The sequence below is a fragment of the Stylophora pistillata genome, chromosome 6 (genome assembly GCF_964205215.1).
Source record: "Stylophora pistillata chromosome 6, jaStyPist1.2, whole genome shotgun sequence".
In the NCBI taxonomy this organism is placed as follows: domain Eukaryota; kingdom Metazoa; phylum Cnidaria; class Anthozoa; order Scleractinia; family Pocilloporidae; genus Stylophora; species Stylophora pistillata.
The window spans coordinates 30,608,398-30,628,807 of NC_142524.1; the positions used below are offsets into that span (position 1 = coordinate 30,608,398).

At 37.7% G+C, this 20,410-nt stretch overlaps 3 protein-coding genes across 4 annotated transcripts; 2 read left to right on the top strand and 1 right to left on the bottom strand.

Moving 5' to 3' along the window:
* Positions 1–317: 317 nt before the first annotated feature.
* Positions 318–4,218, top strand: LOC111339258 (protein dpy-30 homolog). Of its 2 annotated transcripts, none has more exons than XM_022945875.2 (5): positions 318–382; positions 460–521; positions 2,108–2,161; positions 2,937–3,079; positions 3,744–4,218. In XM_022945875.2, exons 1-5 carry the CDS (start codon positions 358–360, stop codon positions 3,811–3,813), a joined length of 354 nt encoding a protein of 117 aa, XP_022801610.2. In that variant the 5' UTR covers positions 318–357; the 3' UTR covers positions 3,814–4,218. The 2 variants fall into 2 exon arrangements, with proteins under 2 accessions (XP_022801610.2, XP_022801611.2); XM_022945876.2 differs by having other exon boundaries at positions 336–382; positions 463–521.
* Positions 4,219–6,119: 1,901 nt separating this feature from the next.
* Positions 6,120–7,056, top strand: LOC111339269 (haloacid dehalogenase-like hydrolase domain-containing protein 3). Its single transcript, XM_022945889.2, has one exon. It carries the CDS (start codon positions 6,324–6,326, stop codon positions 7,029–7,031), a length of 708 nt encoding a protein of 235 aa, XP_022801624.2. The 5' UTR covers positions 6,120–6,323; the 3' UTR covers positions 7,032–7,056.
* A 140-nt stretch (positions 7,057–7,196) lies between these two features.
* On the bottom strand, positions 7,197–20,387 carry LOC111339270 (uncharacterized). The gene is made up of 6 exons (XM_022945891.2): positions 20,192–20,387; positions 16,003–16,034; positions 15,679–15,763; positions 8,974–9,162; positions 8,456–8,665; positions 7,197–8,224 (listed from the first exon to the last, which is right to left on the bottom strand). Exons 1-6 carry the CDS (start codon positions 20,223–20,225, stop codon positions 8,211–8,213), a joined length of 564 nt encoding a protein of 187 aa, XP_022801626.1. The 5' UTR covers positions 20,226–20,387; the 3' UTR covers positions 7,197–8,210.
* Between the last annotated feature and the right edge of the window lie 23 nt (positions 20,388–20,410).

The window sequence follows — 20,410 nt, forward strand, 5'->3', positions numbered from 1 at the left end:
TCGCTAGGAAAAACCTTGATTTGAAAAACAAAAACAATGGGAATCATTGATCTTTTTCTACAGCCCTAATTAAGTAATTTTACGCTGCTGCAGTATAAACTGTATTAAAGAACTCTTTTAAGGATTTTTTAAAAAAAGCAAGGACAGCAAAACAAAGTGAAACTGCTAAATTTTAAAAGACTCAAAATCCTCAGTTTTCATTTAGAATATATGAATCTACTAATATTTTTATGGTAATAGCCTTATCTCAAACTTGGACCACCAAGAGCACAAATATCTCCTCACTACCCTAGTGAGTACTTCTAGTCAATAATATCCCATTAGGCACTGGGTGCTTTACTTGGTAACAAGAGAAACATGGCGGACGGTACTCCGACTGAAGGTTCTCCATCTAATTAACTTCTCTTTTTCTACCAACGACTCGCTAATGTACTGAAATATTTGTTTCTACATTTTTAGTAGCTCCACAAGAACAAGTTTCGTTGGTTCCTCCTGAAGAAAACAATCACAGCCAACCCGAGGTGAGGTGGCGAGCGCCAAATAATTTGATGACATGCATAGACATAATTTTGACTAATCCGTGTTGACGCCATCACTCATTGGATTTTCGTAATTTCTGTTGCAAAGCAAATAGTTGTAATTATTTTCACGACTTATACCGCCCCTTCCACAAAAAAAGAGAATTCATCTTCGTTTCATTGAAGACATTAGGGGTGATCAGCATAAAAAATGCTAACACTGTTATCGCATTGATTCTAGTTTTCTTGACTCTTTGTGAGCGGAAACTAAGCAACAAACGTTGATCAGTTATGTTGGAAATTTTATCACTATAAAATTTAATTTTGATCCAAGACCCACAAAAAAAATTTCACATCCCTAATTCCCACCCTCTACTGTTGGCTTTTACTAAATGTAATAGAATGAAATAGAAATTAATAGAGTGACTTGACTCTTATACCTCTGAAAGTGACAAGCATCTAATTTCACCTGACAATATCACGCCTGAATCACATGCAATAGTGGTGAGAATAAAGGAAATGATCCCCATCTGAAGTAACTGTTGATTGTCTAATAAATTCTCCTTGTCAACTCTTCAGGAAAGGTGTAGAGAACAGTATAGAGAATATGCATACTGATGTTAGGGTTTAAAAGGTTACATATTGTTCTGATAGCGTAAGATGAGCACAATTTTTTTATTGTTTTGACCAAGATTTTTGCTCTCCCATATTTGCTCCTTCCACCCCTGTGTGAAATTATGTTATAACATAACCAAAGTAAAGCGCGCACTCTGATTGGTCAATTTAGCGTTCCCCATTTGCCCATGGGTGTACGCTGCTGACGTGAGCAAATGCAAAGACTATTTTTCCGCGCGCGCTTGTTTTTTCTGGTCGCGTAAGATTTGTTAAATAAACGGGAACTCTTTAGCTACAATGTATCAATGTTATGTTATAAAACAAATGGTAAACACCACAGCGTACACTATTGAGTTATGGATGCACTTGGGAGGTTTGCTAAGCACTCAAGAAGCTAGAGTCGCTCTCGGCTGTCGCCTCGAGCGACTCTTACGCTTCTTTCGTGCTTAGCAACCTCCCGCGTGCATCCATAACTCAATAGTGTACGCTGTGGTGTTTACCATTTGTTAATTAATAGTGACATCATCTATGTGCCTGTCCTCTAATAAATCATCAGTGAGAATCAATCAAATAAGTGTTTAACATAGTTTTATTAAAGTATTCTCTTTAATTAATTGGCTAATACACTCTGGCCATTTGCCTGTGAGTTGCATGCTGACCACTGTTTTGCTTTTTTTCCCACACAAAATAAAAGATGTCTGAAAGTTTCTATTATATAAAAGAAATGGTTTATGTGCAGTGTGCAACCATCAAGTTATGGATGCACTTGGGAGGTTTGCAAAGCAGTTAGGAAGCTAGAGTTGCAATCAGCTATCACCTGACCTCATGCAGCTCTTATGTTTCTTATGTGCTTAGCATCCTCCCATGTGCATCCATAACCTGCTGGTTGTATGCTGTATGCTAACTTTTTTTTAAAGTATGATTCAGCTGGTGATGTAATAGGAAATTTATGACAAGTTCTTTGTTCTAATTAGGTTCCCCAGGAAACTTCTCCCCATGCTGAAATTGGTTTGACAGAAAATGTTCAGGTAAACTGCAGTGGGAATGGCTCATCTATCTTAGTGGTACAAACCAGAGAATATTATTAGAACTGGTTCTTTGTAGAACTTAGTCCTCTGTAACTTTCGTCTATTGTCTATCTGTTGGAGACACACTGCCGCAGTCACTGGTTAATAAGTAAGGCCAGGGCTTGACACTAACTTTTCAACTTACTAGCCAAGTGGCTGGTGACATCTTAGATGCTACAACAATGTCAATTTGTTTAATAGCCAAACTGGCTGGTGGAAACCGAAAACCACCGGCCAAAACTGAATTTCTACTAACCTGTGGCTAGTGTGCTACCGTTAATGCCGAGCCCTGTAAAGCTCCTGATCTTTAAGCCCTGGTCAGTTCATTTTGTTTTGTTTTTGGGAATGATTGTCATTTAGCTCGCATAGTGCTTTTCTTCGCACATGATTTAGCGGCATCCAACAGTCAGGAAAACCTGTCAAAACACTGCCTAGGGGAGTGGGGAAGGGGGTGTAAAGGTGTGTACAATGGGCTTGCATCTTATTTAGAAGTTACTATACTCCTAGAGGCTTCATGCCACAAAACTAGGGATCAGCTTCAGCAAGATATCTCCCCACAAACATCTAAAATGCAACCATTGATTGCCAAATTTATGCTTTATGCCCCCTTTTATCATCCACCCACTCCCTCCCTGTCTTTTCTCTCCCTCGTGTGGCATTTGTGGATTGGAATTGAACATCACTATTGGCAGAGCTGTATATACCAATTGGCAAATCGTTTTTGTTTCCTCCACAGAAAATGGTGGAGAAAGAGAAGGAGGCTACTGAAAAACCAACAAAACCAAAAGTAGAACTACAGTCATTACCAACCAGAGCATACTTAGACCAGACAGTTGTGCCTATCCTTCTTCAAGGTCTCTCCACCCTGTCCAAGGAAAGGTAAGGATTTTCTTTCATCAGAATGCTTTGTGTTTATTTTTTAATATGCTTTTATACGCTTCTACTTCCTGAGTTTTCCAACCTCTTTGGAAGGCCTTGCTTGAAAGAAAACAAATTTACATTTTGGATTTTACATTTGGATAATGGCTTTTACATTCTGTATGGAGTGACAAAATTCAATTTAAGCCCCTTTCACACTGTCTGTAAGAGTGCAGTAAGTTGGGCTTTGAAAGTATTTTCCTTTTTTCTTGTACCTTATCATTTCATGAACAAAGAATAGAATTTAAAGCATAACCTTTTGCTAAGGATGCTTCTTGGAGAAAAAGAAAACAAATCATTAATAGACTGTGCGTTAATTAGTTTAACTTTTAATTCCCAGAAGTGATTGACATGTAAGTTCTTCCTGCAATATCCATACATTACTTAGCAAACAGGCAATGAGAATATTTAAATTTATCAGGTAGAAGTATTTATCTTGATTTATCACCAAATTCTTGTAATTAAGAATTAAGAATGAATCATATCTTGGGGGTTGAATGGTTAAGCAAGTGTCAATTGAGTATCCAGCGAATCTCGACTGATATATCAGTTGAGAGTACCCACAGTAAACATGATCTGAGAACCTGAATAATAATTGAGCATTTTATCTTTGTTTGTGTTTCAGGCCACCCAACCCTATTGAATACCTGGCAACATACTTGCTGAAAAACAAAGACCAGTATGAAGAAAGCTAGTAACCATACCTTATATTCATATGATTGTAAATTTATCACCTCATAGGTAATATGTCACCACTGGATGCCATTATTAACCTAATCCTATGGATGTGTTTGTAGAAAAAGTGACAGAAGACAAGACAGTTTAAGGAAGAAAAGAGGATTTTTACTGTCATTTGTGAAAATTGGTCAAGATGCATTAGGCTGGTTTTATTTGAAACAAAGCAATTTTGTCATTATGTTTATCATCTTTATCACTTATTAATATATTTATCGGGGTAGTTCTGAGAAAGTGAATTGTGCGATGTCATTAGCCTTCTCAAAGTTTGACTATAACCTTAACACGTTTCAACTGTATGACTTTGTACTGTATCTCTTGTTTGTAATGTACCTTTGACACTGAAATGAAAAAAACATTGTGGAGTGGTTGTTGCTGTTTTTATTTGCAGTACCAGTCTCTATGTAAGAAGAAAGAAAGTCAGAAAGTCTCAAGCACTCTAAACAACAAACGTGTCTAGTTACAATGATAAGGTTGAGATCGGATGTCAGCATTATCAGGCGCCTCTGGCAGCCGCTTCAGTCCATGTAACGATCTCACCTTCCCTCCCATCCCACCCCAGGGGAGGACATCCACCACACAGTAATCTCGTGCGTGGGAAATTAACGTCTCCTACCCCTAACCCTGCAGGAGACGGGGCCTACGGTTTATTCGTCCTTATCCGAGAAGACTAGAATATCTATCCATTTCTTGATATTATAGAAAGGTAGCAAATTCTCCTCACTTATTTTAAGACCATGAGTATTTGTCCGGCCGGGGCTCGAACCCTCAACCTCCCGCACAACACAATCCGTCGCTCTAACCAATTGAGCTAACCGGGAGGTGGTACAGAAACAGTACAGAACAGAACATGTACAGAACATGTACAGAAACAGTTGACATTCTAACTACTTTGCTTATTGGCTAAGCCTTTTGTGACATCCCAGAGAATGGCTGCTGAGGAGACTGATGCAGCTGTTGGTTGGGTGTAAAATGAAAGTGAAGTTAGTGGGCGGTGACTGGAGAACAGGGAGTAAAGTTGCAAGGGGTAAAATATTCACCTCCCCACCCTCATCCCTTCCTAATTTTTTCACTGTTACTCACCTCCTTGGGTTCTGTCCTGGTGTACCGGTTCACACGGGAATTACCTTTGTTCTTTCTTTGTTTAGGAGTCATTGGTTAGCTGTTGTGTATTGTTTGGTCTTTTGTATCGGCTCTTGTGAACCGGTACACGAGGACAGAACCCCTCCTTGGTTCAAATTTCTTTCTCTCCCCAGCCTTCCACTTCCATTTCAATCAAAGATGACAGCCACAATTTTTGCAAAGAAAATACTGAGCACTTGCTTGCCAAAATTACACTTTCTCAGCAGGCTACTTATTCCATCCCTCTCATGCCATTGTTGCTTACCCGACAGCTCTACTTCTACTCAAATTTCCCCATTCACTTGTCAGAGGTCCCAGTCCTTTGCGGTTACCTCCTTTCTTCGGGGATACACAACATGGTAGTCTCCTTCGCAGCCGTTGTTTGGGCTCGTCACGCAACGCTCCCTCCCCCACCAACCGGCTGCTTAAACCCGAGCTGCATTCCTTTCCCTGGCTTTAGCCAATCACGATTTTGCTCATATAATTCTGAGTAAGTCTAGCCAAGACTAGTCATCCAACCAAAACTCGTGTTCTATCAGCGGCTCATTGAGCAGAGAAAATGGTGTCTCTCGAAGTAGCTTTTGTTTTGACATGACATAACATAACTAAACTTAACATCAACTTTATTTCAACGCGATAAGTGTTTAAAGCTTCGCGCTTAAGGGGTCGATCATTTTAACTTCCAAATTCTAAATTCCTAGCTTAAATGATCACCAGAAGCTAGCAATTGAGAAAATTCTTTTGCAAAAAACGATGTATTTGTAAACCTGCCTACGGGGTTGGGAAAATCCTTGATTTATCAGGGTCTTCCACTCGTGTGCGATCACATCAAAAATCTTGCTGGGCATATCGTTGTTATTGTTTCTCCGCTCGTAAGTCTTAGCTTTATCAAAAGCTGGTAGCATTTGTCTCTACAAACAAACAATTTAATTGTTCTCCGCGTAGCGATGCACATCAACAGTGAGCGAAGAACGAATTGGTTCAGCAACATAAAATAAATTTTTACCGAAAATGTAAATTTTATCCTTTGTGAGTGAAATCGAGGAACAAATGAAGCATCTTGAACTACTTTCTAACAATTTCTTCGGAGTTACATCCATGGGAAATTTCTGAGATGACTGGAAACTTCTCTAGAGAGCGCCGATGAATTTACGCGGGAAACTTACGTCATAGAAATTTGATTGGTTTTATCGTGAAACCAAAGGCGACGTGTGATTGGTGCAAACGCGAATTATCACGTGCAGTCACCGTGAAATCTAAACAAAGGGAAAGGAATGCGGCTCGGGTTGGTGGGGGAGGGAGCGTTGCGTGACGAGCCCAAACAACGGCTGCGAAGGAGACCAACAACATGGCAGTGTTAAGATTAATTACCTTTGACGCTTGTAATACTCTTTTTCGTGTTCGAGGCTCGCCTGGGGAATTGTACAGCTGTGTGGCCTCTCGTTTTGGTGTCGAGACAAAGGCCAAACCTTTGAACGATTCGTTCAAACAGTCCTTTCGAGAATTCTACAATACCCTGCCAAACTTTGATGCCAACAGTTATAACACAGCCGAAAAATGGTGGCATGGAGTGGTAACACAAACATTTCGTTCGGCTGGATACCACGATGAAGCAAATTTAGCCAGAATTTCCTCAGTTCTGTATCGAGAATTCTTAACATCAAGGTACTGGCAAGTTTACCCTGAAACTCATTCCGTGTTGAAGCATTTGAAAAAGCAGAACTACCATTTTGCCATTGTATCTAACTTTGATGAACGACTTGATGGAATTCTCGAAAGTCTACGCCTAATAGACTATTTTGACTTCGTAGCGTGCTCGTTTAATGCTGGAGTTTACAAACCATCTCCTAAAACTTTTGAGCTTGTACTGAATCACTTTGGCGTCAAAGCTGAAGAAGCACTGCATGTTGGGGATAATGTAGACTTGGATTACAAGCCAGCTATTCAGTTGGGAATGAAATCCTTGATTGTAGACAGGTTTTGTATGGACTTTAGCAAAGATATTGTAAATCCTGAACATCTTATCAAAGATCTAAACCCTTTGCTAAAACTTTGAATTAAAAATTCTTATGATTATATTTTATAGGGTGACAACTTTTATGGTGGGTGTAGAATGTCGGCTTGGGCTTCTTCTACTTTCATCATCATTTTGAAAATTTGAAATTCAGCTACCATAAAATCAATGCAGTTTTTTTTTATCTACTCTCCAGGCACAAGGAAATGAGCTGACAACCTCTCTTTAGTTATCAATAATTAATGATTTCATGATACTTGAAAGAAGGAATAATTCTTGGCACGAAGCAAATGACATTTGAAAGCTAACCATTGATAGCTTTTTCTTCGACTCGTTTACCTGCCTTGAGGTGAGGTAGTGCAAGCAACAAAAAATCCAAGCAAAACAGAATTTACAGGAAGCTATACTATTGCTGAAAATTTCAAAACCAAGTAGTCAAATTCAGCATTTACTATGGCAATTGTCACATTTAAAGTTACCCTTCCCACACGTCATATTTTTTCATAGTTTTATGATTGTGGACTTCTCTGTGCTGGGCTGTCCTTTAATGTTCCTTCCACCCATATGCATTTCTTTATTCATCTCTATGAAACCTTTCTTCGTTACCCGTTCATCGGGCATTGAAACCATACCTGAGGGTTCTCCCCACTGATTGGGAAGTTTAAGGTGCCATAGAAATTAAAAAACCTCAGAAACGTTAACTTGAATGAGTAACTGGGAACTTTTGCTTAAAATCTTAACAATTCATTTCTGCAAGGCTGCTCTCAGAGAGTCATTAAGGCAAGTACATGTATGGAAAAGTTGCATGAAGGTGTTGCATACTCCAGAATTAAGTGGTATTCATCTGTGTTGCCATCTGAATGGGGCATCTTTCTGCCATGTACTGAAAGTGTGTAAGGTCTCATTTACAGCACTTAACAACTGTGGAGCCATGGAACAGTTAAGTGAATAAAGACTTATTTAGTAGATTGAAATTAGTCCTCACAGAGATTAGCATTTAAAAAACATTTAAACTAAGTTCTTAAATTGTATCATAGTTTTTTTTTTTCGTTCTTTAGAGCACTGTATTAAGCCATAAAGCCCAATTTCATTTCACCTTCACTTCGCGAGTCGTAAACTGGTCAAAGATGAAAACCTTCACAAGTAAAACACAAAGTAAAAAACCTTCAAAATAAAACACAAATTAATTTTTTTAGAAGTTGATCCTTGTGCTTGAGATCATCATCCTTGCCTCCCTGTCAATGCAAGGAAATGCACATTACAAAATGCATTCTACATATATACAACTGTTCTAAGAATCACATGGTACTGTGACTACACTGTAAAGACAGCCAAAACAAGATCACTTCACATTTTCAATGACTACAATTTATGACAAACTCTGGCTCTCTTGTTAATTTATGTACACATTGCTTTTAAGTAGTTATAGTGAGTTCTAACACCTAAAGAGTTAATTATTTACTTACCAAAGCACTTCAGTGCTAATTCAGACAGGATCCACAGGGAGGATTCAATATTCGGTTGAACATGGGTGACCCTATTGATAGTCATCATTTCAGAGTCTGAAATATGGAGGTAATTGCCCTCTCTACCCTCAAAGCTGAGCATGGTACATTTTCCATTTTCAGGCATCTTCATGATGCTAATTTTTACATCTTCCACGTTCAAAGGGAAGTCTGCCAAAAAAAAAAAAACCTTGATGAAAAACTCAACCTAGACAACAAATGTCCCTCAATATTTTAAGAGAACCATTTCTTGTTAATAGGGTCACTTAAGAGACGTTACAGGGCTTGACACTAACGGTAGCCCACTAGCCACAGACTGGTAGAAATTCAGTTTTACCAAGTGGTTTTCAATTCCCACAAGCCAGTTTGGCTAGTAAACAAACTGAAATTGTTGTAACATCTATGTCATCACTAGTCACTTGCCTAGCAAGTTGAAAAGTTAGTGTCAAGTCCTACATTACTAACATAATCTTACTCACTAGTATTCATATTCATCCCATATAGGTGACAGAGCAAAATGATGATGCTCTCTCCTATAAGTCCAGATGCAATTGCTGCAATCTCAGCAGCATTCTGTTGTGCACCATTCTGTGGATCGGTGGTGTATTTATATGACACCCCATCTCTGTTTTTAAGAACAATGGTGTGCTCCAAAGGAACTTGTTCATCTATTGAATGAAATAAAAAAGAAGACAAGTTCACAAACTCCAGAATATTCAGCAGAAAGCAAACTAGGAGACTTTGAAGCCAAAACTATCAATATTGGCCTTGACTATTCAAATGAGATAACAGCTGCTGGAGGAATCTGGAGCATAAAGTTCAAAATGCTTCTGTAATAGTTATAGTCTGGGAGCATCTGTAATCCTGTGAGAATTTAGTAGAGAAGGCACATGATAATATGCATTCTTGTAAAAGTTCTTTGCTATGTTTATCAAACTACAAAAATATTGATATTGCAGCATTGCTTCCATTGACAAAAATCTGTTTTGGCAGGTTAGTCTGATTTTGAAGGTCAATAACTTGATAAAAGCAATGAAATATTGGCTAATCTTCTGTTGATTGACTGTCACGACTTAATTGTCGATCCATATGAGCACATGTGATAAAAAGTAAACAAGATTGGATTGACTCTTTGAAGAACGGCTGAAACAACAACAACAAAATAGGGTAACTGAAGTTCAAATCAACAAATCAGCCAAAAATTTAATGGTTGTGTGAATTCAGATACCTTTTTGGTTTTGTTTTGATTGTACCAGACTACAATAGTGATGAAATTCTTCTTTCTTTCTCCAATTTTAAAAATGTTACAATTGAAAGTTCATTGTAAAAAAATGCAAATAATAATAACTCGTCAGTTGACTATGACTGTTTTTCCCAGTTTGCCAAACAACTTCAGAAGGCTTAATGTCCTCTTACATCTATGTTTGAATGTCACGAACTTAGACAGGTAGTTCCTGGGAGAGGAAACTGTTACAGTGTTATTGAATATCTGGAACCCTTCATTGTTATTTAGTAATTTGATGGGAATGCTGTAAAAAGTTAAAGAAAAAATATTTAAAAGAGGAAGCAAAAAAATGGACGGAAATAAGATAATGAAATTCTACTTGGAAGACTTATCTAAAGAGGATCCTTCACACTGACAATTATATAATTGTGTTTCTGATAGTTTGGTCACATCAGAAGAGACAGATGGCTATTTTTGTTTCAATTAGGTGTGCCCTATGGCATTTACAAATTAAAACTGGTTATCAGTGGAGGCCCACTGTTAAACTAATGAAATGAGTACTTGAAGAGAAAAAGAAACAAATTGACCAGAAATTAAACTCAGTTTAAGTCTAAACAATAATTCAAAACATGACATAAGATTTATTAACATTGATGCCTGATGCTTCACAAAACAGGACTTTTGAAGCAACCTCTGGTGGACCTCTAGAACTCTGAAAATATGCCAATATGACAACCCATGAGTTACTAAACCACTTCTCTGTTCTTTTCTCAACCTTTGAAAATACTTTTGGATTGTAGTGCACGTCTTTCTCACCCCATTAGGTTTGATTTGTGTTGGACAAATCCAAGCGGGACAATGTCTTTTGGTCAAAAAGATTAATCACCAATGCCAGTTTCCTTATAGTCATTGCTGGGCCATGTGAGTTTCCACTACTTTGACTCTAGAACAAATAGACTTTGATGGACTAGGAATATAGAAGACATATGGCATGGCCAAGACTCCTCCAGATTCCTACATGTGTTTATTCTACCCCCACCAAACTATCGGCAATCTTTTGTGTACTTTTTGGCAATCCTTTGCAAGCCTTGTTCTCAAAAATCAAGAATTTTCCTGCTACAGCAAAATTTTCCTCCCAATATACAAGGGGACTTCTAGGATATTGCCTCCCTGAGGTTTTGGCCATCTTGGCCAAAACACTGCAGGAGCAACTACATATTTATGTCTTTAGGTCTTTATTGAATATACAAGTAAAAATACATACCTATATTTACATGTTTAAAGTATTAATTAAAGTTTAAAAAGCGGAAGCATATTTAAAATAGTCTATTAACCCATTAACGGCCACAGCTTTTGTGGAAAACTGTGTTTTGAAGCTAGTCCAGCAGATTTCGGGTCACTGTTGGGGTTTTAAAAGCTCGAACTTACCAAAAACCACTTGACAGCTCGTGCACTCGACAGCCTTTCGATCCAAATGCAAAATGGCGGCCTGAAAATCTCGGGCACGCGCAGAGAGCAAAATTTCGACATAGTTTTTGGCTTGAAAAGTCACGCCCCACTTACGACTTCTACTTTTCTCTCTTTCTCCTGCCCTTTTTTTCCCCTCTCCTTGCCTAAAGTTTCTCCTCACTTGCTGGAAATTGAGTAGGCTTCATTTTGGTGTAGAGATTTTTCAGAAACTACTCATTATTTTCAAGGTACATGCTCGGAAAGGCAGGTGGGTAGTGAAACACGATCTTCGTGCAGATTTTCCAGTCAAAGTGACACGGTTTTTTGGCTATTTCTCCAATCTCCTCCACTCAATTGCGCTCATTCTGGTATCGTCTGCAAGATATTTTCAACCCGTTCAAGTACATGCTCGAATTCGTGCTCCAGAGTTAAAATTGATGACGTCACAGGGCGTAGAAAGGGTGTGGGTCCCCATGGGCGCATACGGGCGCACTGGACGTTAATGGGTTAATATAACTAGCTTTGAAACGCTCTGTGTTGAAACAAGGTAGTAGGCTAGTTTGAGTTCTCAAACATTTGGAAGATTTTTTAACTTTGGGCAACAAACTGTACAGCAGATGAGTAGGCAGGCAACTAATCCTCTTTGAGATTGACCTATCTGTTTTCTCAAGCAAATCATACATATCTATAGCATAGGATATAAAACTGCATTTATGACATCTACGAAGGAACCGCTGCACAGTATTAAGTTCAGGCACAGAGGCTGCATACACCAGTAAACCATAATTGTAGTTGTATGTACTAACTAACAATTCTTATTATATTTTTTAACATCAAAGACTGTCGCAAAGAGTTCAAGCTGTAAAGCTTATGTTCCAGCATGGAAACAGGGCTGGTCCTTAAATTGCATTATAACTATCTTTACTGGCAACAAACTGCTTCAAAAATTACTTTTTTGATGTATGAAAGTGTATCTGACACATTAAAGTAACATTTAAGTTATGCATTTGGTCACATGACTCTGTCTTTAGACTGATCACAGTCTAAAGTGTACTTATGGCCTGGTAATGTAACAGCGACATTGATTTAGGTGAAACTAGTTAGTTTGCACCCATCTTGTATATATTAAGTTTTTTTTTTAGGCATTTCATGGTTCAGCCTTATTTCTCTGCTAGCATGGTCACTTCACCAGCTTTATTACTTAATTATTTACACATATCAGATAAACTTCAATCTTTTCTTTTCGCAATTATTGATACAATTTGTTGCCATTAATAGTCAACAAGGGTAGTACTTTAATACAGCCTCGTTTTCATGCTAGGACATAAACATTACATTTTTAATCCTCTATAGCAGTCATCGGTGCATTACATCACAAAATTGCCGACACATTTTTTATATTCCTCAGTGTTCCCTTAACATATCTAGATAGGTGGCTTGCTTTTTTAAAAAATTCCCATCAAAAGGTAATTTATTTGAACAGATGTTTATTAATTTCTGGAGTGAAAAATTCAATGATCATTTGTTGTAAGGTTCTAAAATTAAGATTATTAATCACAAAGGACTTCTCTTGTGATTATTAGTCACAATTATTAGTGAACTAAATGTGGGTAACAATAGTAGGGTGACATACATGTATATGCAATTATGTCCAATATATAAAAATTACAATCAATTTAACCCATTAACACCTACGTAAGTAACACCTAGTATAACAACTAGTAACACATGCCTAAAAAATGCCACAATTTTGGAGAAACAAAGAAAGCAAACACAATGTGCAGTAAAATTTTCAAAAATCATCTTTTCCAAAAAACAAGCTCCAGTGAAAGAAGACTGATTAAAGAACTTATTTCCGACAAAAAAATTAGTGATAGGCCTGTTTCTCGGTGTTGCTCCCTACAATAACTAAGTTTGTCAATTTGTCTCTCTCAACTGGCAGAATGCCTAATGCATTGAAAGCTGCTGCTTTATCTCCGTCCCTGAAGAAACCTGATGCTGACTTCAAACAGTTTTCAAATTTTTGTCCTATCTCCAATCTGACACTAATCTCAAAGATCATTGAGAAAGCCATTGCTGAACAATTGATTGACCATGTAAATGACATACCATCTAGATGTGATGTATCAGTCTGCCTTCAAGGTCTTGCACTCGACTGAGACGGCCTTACTAAAAGTACAAAATGACATACTGTGTGCTGTTGATGATAGTCAGTTATACTCCTTCTACTCGACTTGTCCTCAGCCTTTGATACGGTTGATCATTTGATACTGTTACCTAGACTCTCCCATTGTTTTGGTATAAAGGGTAATGCCCTTGCTTGGTTTGATTCGTATCTTAAATCTCACAAACAGTTTGTGCAAATTGAAGATTGTCAGTCATCACAATGTTGTTTAGCACATGGGATGCCTCAAGGATCTGTGTTAGGTCCCTTGCCGTATTTATCATATACATCTACGATTGCTGATATTATCAATTTTCATAGTCTACAGTACCATTTGAATGCTGATGATTCTCAACTTTACATTTCTTTTAAAACTGACTGCTTTGCTGACCTTGCTCAAGCTAAGTCATCTGTTGAGCTATGTGTCAAAGATATTGACTGGTGGGAGACAAATAACACGTTAAAGCTCAATCAGGAGAAAACTGAGCTGATTGTAATTAGTTCAAAATTCCGCCTAAAGCCTGCCATTTCATATGTGTCACTTGGTGATGAACAAATACTCCCCGAATCTTCAGCTAGGAATCTCGATGTCATATTTGACGAATGCTGTAATATTGTGGAACATGTAAATAAGATCTGCAAAACATCGTACTAAAAAAATAACCACTAAAGGAACAGTTCAAAAATTAGGAAGTACCTCACTGAAGAAACTACGGAAATTCTCGTTAATACATTTGTTAGTTCAAAACTAGACTATTGTAACTTTTTATTGTACGGCCTCCCTAAGCAAATATATGATAAGTAGTCTGCAGTCTGTGCAAAACACAGCTGCTCGTATCGTTGCTTTAACCAAGAAATTTGATCATATCACCCCTGTATTGATTCAACTGCATTGGTTACCTGTTCACTTTTGGATTCTTTTTAAAGTTTTATTGTTAGTTTATAACGCCCTAAATGGTATGGCACCATTATATAACACGGAATTACTTAGTTATCGTACATGTTCATGTATGCTACGCTCTACTGATCAAAAATTTCTGGCTGTTGTGAAGTCAAGACTTAAAACATACGGATACAGGGCCTTTTCCATTGCTGCACCTAAACTCTGGAACAAGCTGCCATTAGATCTTAGAAGTTTAGGTACACTTAATTAATTCAAAAAACACTTAAAGACTGATCTTTTTAAAAAAGCATATAACGTTTAACTTTTTGATAATTTGGAATAGGATTTACTGTGATATTTTTATAAATAAGTCTGCAAATAGGTTTTTAATTTATTCATATTTTATTACCAGTGGGACCTTTTTAATTATTTTAATATTATGAATTGTAAAGCGCTTTGGTCAATTAGTGGAGTTAGCGCTATATAAATTATGTTAAATATATAAAATGAAATAAATTAAGTTTTTACTCAAAAATCAAGATGAAAGACAAAAATCGCTAAATATTTTCGCATGCGTACAAATGGGCGTGCAGATCATATTTCAAAAGGGAATATGCAAATTTGTCCATGAGTGAAGAGATCTCAAGTTCAATGGAATATTCTATCAATGGGAAGCAAGACAAAAGTGACCAAGAAATATTTTGGGACAACAAATTTAATCAAAACAGTTTTTGATTTCCTGTTATAAGCGAAACACGTACAATTTTCTTACATGAACAAAGCCCACGCAGTACAATTCATCATGCTTAGATTGTTTTTACTTGCTTTCATGGCCAGAAAATTGCTCAGCGTTATGTCGAAAATTCTGAAAAAACTTCAATTTGATGCAAAATCTTCCATTAAACAATACTTTTTGAACACATTGTTACTCAAACATAATACCAACTGGGCCATTGAATCATCAAATTGTCACTAAGGCCCTGCTCGAAGTCCAAATGTTTGGTTTGCACTTTACGTTCATAATTTGCTTCGCCTTAGAGAATCATAGTGTCATTGACTCAAGAACTTATTGACTGTCACCTTTAAGACCTTGTTATCCATTATTTTCCAAGTGGAGTATTCTATAGCATTGCTACTTTACATTCTGAGTTCCACAAGGTCTAACTCAATCACAAATGAACAAAAACTCTGACCTGAAACTTTTGAGGGTTGGTCGCACAGGTGCCATATTTTCAAATTTGATAGAGGACACATAGAATAATGCCCCTCTAGTACCCCCTAAAGCCATCAAAATATATGCACAAACAACGGATTCTGATTGGTTTATTGACCTCTAAAGCACTGAGGAAGTTTGGGGACAAAACTCTGCTTAGTAGGGGAGGTAGGGGGGAAAAGCCTTTTCACACGAGCCAATCGCGCCGTTCAGGCGGTTCAGGTGTCAATGTGTTAAATGTTATAATTACCAGAGAACCCCGGAACAGAGTCTCCATCCACTGGCATCATCTCTTGTGTGTCATTATAGGTGGTTAGATGATCTATTTCTGCTCCCTGTTGGTGAAAACAGGTATCAGTGTAATTATATATCATATTTTGTGACTTACTTGTCACAAAACAACTACACTTCAACTGCACTCACAGTGTAATATTAACATTATCACAGAGTTTGACCTCAATGCAATGTTTAAGAAACTACCTGTACTCTGCAACTACAATTTTCCATTATTTACAATATATTGTGCGCAGTTACATAGATTTTGAAGCAGACACTTAAATTTCAGACACCTTACCATAGACTGGATTCTTAGCCACATGTATGACTCTGAAAAAGAGAGTGTTACAATTAGAAGTACAATCAACAAGACACCTGATTCACAACTTCATTTCCAGGAGCAAATTAGAGTGGCCAAAAAAGCATGTAGACAAAAAACATTGTCAATGTACCTGTCCCAAAATAGAGATTTAATTCTGCTCTGGGTGATTAAACCCTTATGTGTCAATACTGGATGATCCTTAAGGCTCATCAGCAGATTTTTTGTTTCCCTAAGGTGTTTCATCATTTCTGAACACCCATACTCCTAGTGGAGATGTTGTTTTCTGAGTTTGACTTGCCAGTTTGACTTACAGTTTCGAGAAGTGGACTCATCCCTTAACATAAGCTTGCCTTCTCATCTTGTCAGCTGTCTGTCGACCTCTTTTGACTTGTGGTTTTACAAGTTTGACTCATCTCATTGACAATATCCGTTTGTCTTCATATGTAGTTTGTTGTTTTACCCTTTCCTCATAGCATATTTTCATCATTTTGTTATGGCATTTCATTGTTTCAACTTGTTTGTGTAAACCACAAGACTGAATTGATCGACTTTAATCAACGAATACTTAATCAGAAACTTCTAACAGTGACAGAATAAAACGGGGCAGCCACGCTTAGTAAAACGACACAATGAGTACATAGCAAGTACAAGTTTCGACATGGCGGTTCTCTCATGCACTCGAGAACATGTTTTTTAACTGTCTCTGCGCATGTGCCGAATGCACACCGCAGGTTAATAATATTGCGGTCTAGACTACTAGTCACCAGATTCCACATTGTTTGCTCAGAGGGGCTATAATTCAACTTAGATCACATGTGGTACGTGTTACTTTATTTCATGCCCTTATACATGAGATATACATCCATATCTGCTCCACGCAGACTGAAAAATTTAAATTTGGCAAAATTTATACAGAGGCTGAATGCTAATAGCAAGTGCTTATACTAATGCTAGAAAACTTGAACTTCTACAAATTAGCAATAAATGACATCTTGACCTAGTGTTATTTGTCACATAATCCAAGATTTTAGCATGCATGTTTTCCTTTGAATGTTTTGTAAAGATAAATGTGTAAGTGATGTTTTTTCATCCCAAGCCACAGGAATACTGACTTAGATAAATCAAACATTGGTGTATAACAACAGTTAAAAAAAAAGACATATCAGTAAAATTAACTCAATTATCTGATGTAGCTATTAGGGAGTTAAATCTATAGCTATTAAATATATAGCTATTAGGGAGTTAACCTCTGGGTTTTAGTCCAGAGAAACTTCCCTTACCAAAAAAGATGGCCTTGAAGTATACTTTAAGTATACTACAAGTATACTGCATCAATAGTGGTTATACTGCAATCATACTTCAATAATACTTCAATAGTACTGCACTTACTTAAGTACATCTGCAGTACCCTTTCTGAAGTACACTTTAAGTATACTGCTCAAGTGAAAATCATTACTTTTTTTATTTATTTTTTCCTGGGTGCGGTGATAATAGAAAAGTTTCTATTTTTCTCGATCAGGCTCTTTGAACATCGCAGAAGTACGTTAGAAGTTGGATTCTGTGTGTGCCCTGGACGCCATGGTAAGAAAACTGAGAGCCTTGATCTGTTTTTACATTTGTCAATCAAACATGTAGTTTTTGCCAAAGCAACCTTTTTTCCAAGTTGGTTTTGAGCACATACATGCCTTTCTTCTACAATTCATGAAAAATAAAATCAGCTTAAGGTTACTACTTCCCACTTTCGCACCGCAATGAAAACTCAAGCATGTGCTTTTGTTTGCAAAGTATTTGGCAACATTAGCTTTGTTCTTTTCAATGAGTTTGCGTTGGAGAAATTTACCGAATTGGCTCTGCTTTACGGCAAGAAGTGAAGGCTCTTTAACACAGCGACCACAAAATGTGATGGTTTCGCGAATTCTTCACACTCGCTGACGTCATGCCCCCCAGCAGATCACTATCTTGCTGAAACCACCAAAAATACAAACTGCAAATGGAACAGCGTAATGTAGAATGGCACAGCGTACATACAAACAGTGTAGCGTTGCGTGAAATGGCCAAGCGTGATGTCGCATGGCACAGCGTACACACAAATGGTGTAGCATTAAGTCACTAAACCGTTTGTGTGTACGCTGTACCATTCCACATTACGCTGAGCTATTTCACGCAACGCTACACTGTTTGTATGTACGCTGTACCATTTGATACTATGCCGTACCATTTGACATTAGGCTGAGCCATTTTGCACAACGCTACACCATTTGTGTGTATGCTGTACCACTTCACATTACGCTGAGCCTTTTCATGCAAGGCTACACTGTTTGTATGTACGATGTACCATTCGACATTATGCTGAGCCATTTTACCCAAAGGTACACCGTTTGTGGGTACGCTGTGCTACTCCATATTATCTTGAGTCATTTGACGCAAAGCTACACCGTTTGTGTACTATATTGCATATGAGTGCTAGACTATTTGCAATTTAGCTGGTCAATTTCACAATTTCATGTTCCAACTCGACATGGGCAACTAGACCGTTTATCATTTGGCTAAACTATTTATGCTTAGGCTGTTCTATTTCATGAAGGAAACCTAGACTGTCTTTAATTTGGCCATGCCATTCCTTTATTAGCTATGCTTTTCTGCAGCTGATCCTTAAACCATCTTTGTATTTACTGATCTATTTGACATCCTTGTATTTTTGGTGGTGATAGTCTCCCATACTCCTGCCAGTGGGGAGTTTTAAACTCTTAGTTAGTCTACATTGTGCCTGAAAAGTCCTGGAGGGAGAGCTTCAATTGAAGTATATTATTATTACATTATTATTATTATATTATTTGACAGGTATGCAGCCTATACCTGTACCAAATAGGTGTGAGAAGGGGGCATCTTTTACAACGATGACTGATACCCAAGACTTTGAAACTACTTGCATTTTTACTGAAAGAGTTAAAAACTGCCTCAATTCTTCCTTGAAAGTCAAATATAGAAATTTGGCAAGGATCTTCTATGCATAGTTCGAGGTAGGCATTTTCACAATATGAAGACCCTATCAATTTCATCTCTCTGACAGTCCAACAAAGCTTTTGATTATGTTTTCACCTTGGTTGGTAAAATAGTCCTTAAGTCTTAAGTCTTTGTTCTTGAGACACTCATGAGAGGGTCTGATTTGCATGTACCACGGACGAACTCTGCAGTCTGCATTTGAACAGACATATGAACAAGAAAATAAAACAAGGCAAGATTCTAGCACAGCCCCATACTCCATTAAACATACACATATTGGATAAGGAAAACAAAGGTGAAAACAAGACTGCCTTAGAGCCGTTGTCTTAAAACAGAATGGGGCTGTGCAGAAATCTTACCTATCTTGGTTGAATTTGAGGGTATTTCAGATTAGTATATACTAAAACAATGGATAGCGTTGAAGGCGCACTCTGATTGGCTAGTCAAACTCTGAATATCCTTTGCTATTTACCTCCGAGCAACTCGGGGAAAAAATGGCACCCCGGTTTGCATCTGTGACAAGCGAAGAAATCACTCAAATTAATGACGGTGGTGTATAATATCTCACTGTTTTAGTATATACTAAAACATCTATTCACCTCAGTGTCGGTGGTTAGCGGTAGATATTTACCTCGCCGCTTCGCGGCTCAGTAAATATCCACCACTAACCACCTCCACTTCGGTGAATAGTTGTCAATTATCGTTTGTTCTGAACTGAATTTGACATATATGAACAGTTAAAGAAGACTTGAAGCGTAAGCTACAAATGAATATTATCATAGACGAAAGGCAAAGGCTGACACTGAGAGTCAAACAGTACTTAAGTAATACATCTCACTGAAAGGAGATCTGTGCGATTCTTTCCGACTACCACATTGCAAAGCGCTACCATTCTCACGACAATAAAAACAGCCCGATCTACTTCTAATGAACCTAATGAGGATTACCTTGTTATTACTTATGTTATTACTTGTATTGAGCTAAAAAAATGGAAATCGGCGTTCCTGAAAGAAGAAGCTAGCAAGAAAAATTTGGTCTGACGCGAAAGTTCAACCGACTACTCAGGGAAATGTACCAAAAAAAAAATTATCAAGGCAGTGTTAGGTTATCACTACTTGCTGAAGAGGTATGACGATAATCAAGCCATGAATTTAAAACATACCGTTTCTTGTCGCCACAGAGTTTCCTGAAGCCATCTCGCATTTAAGTGAGATTCAAAATGATGGGGACAACAGCACCACATGATTATAATAATGTCGACCATCGCGGGACGGAAACGAGAGCAGAATAAGTGCTGTAACGAAGTCGTCGCGTAAGTACTCGCATATCTATATATTGCTGCCCATTCCCAGAGTTCTCTTGGGTTAATTGACGCAAAAAC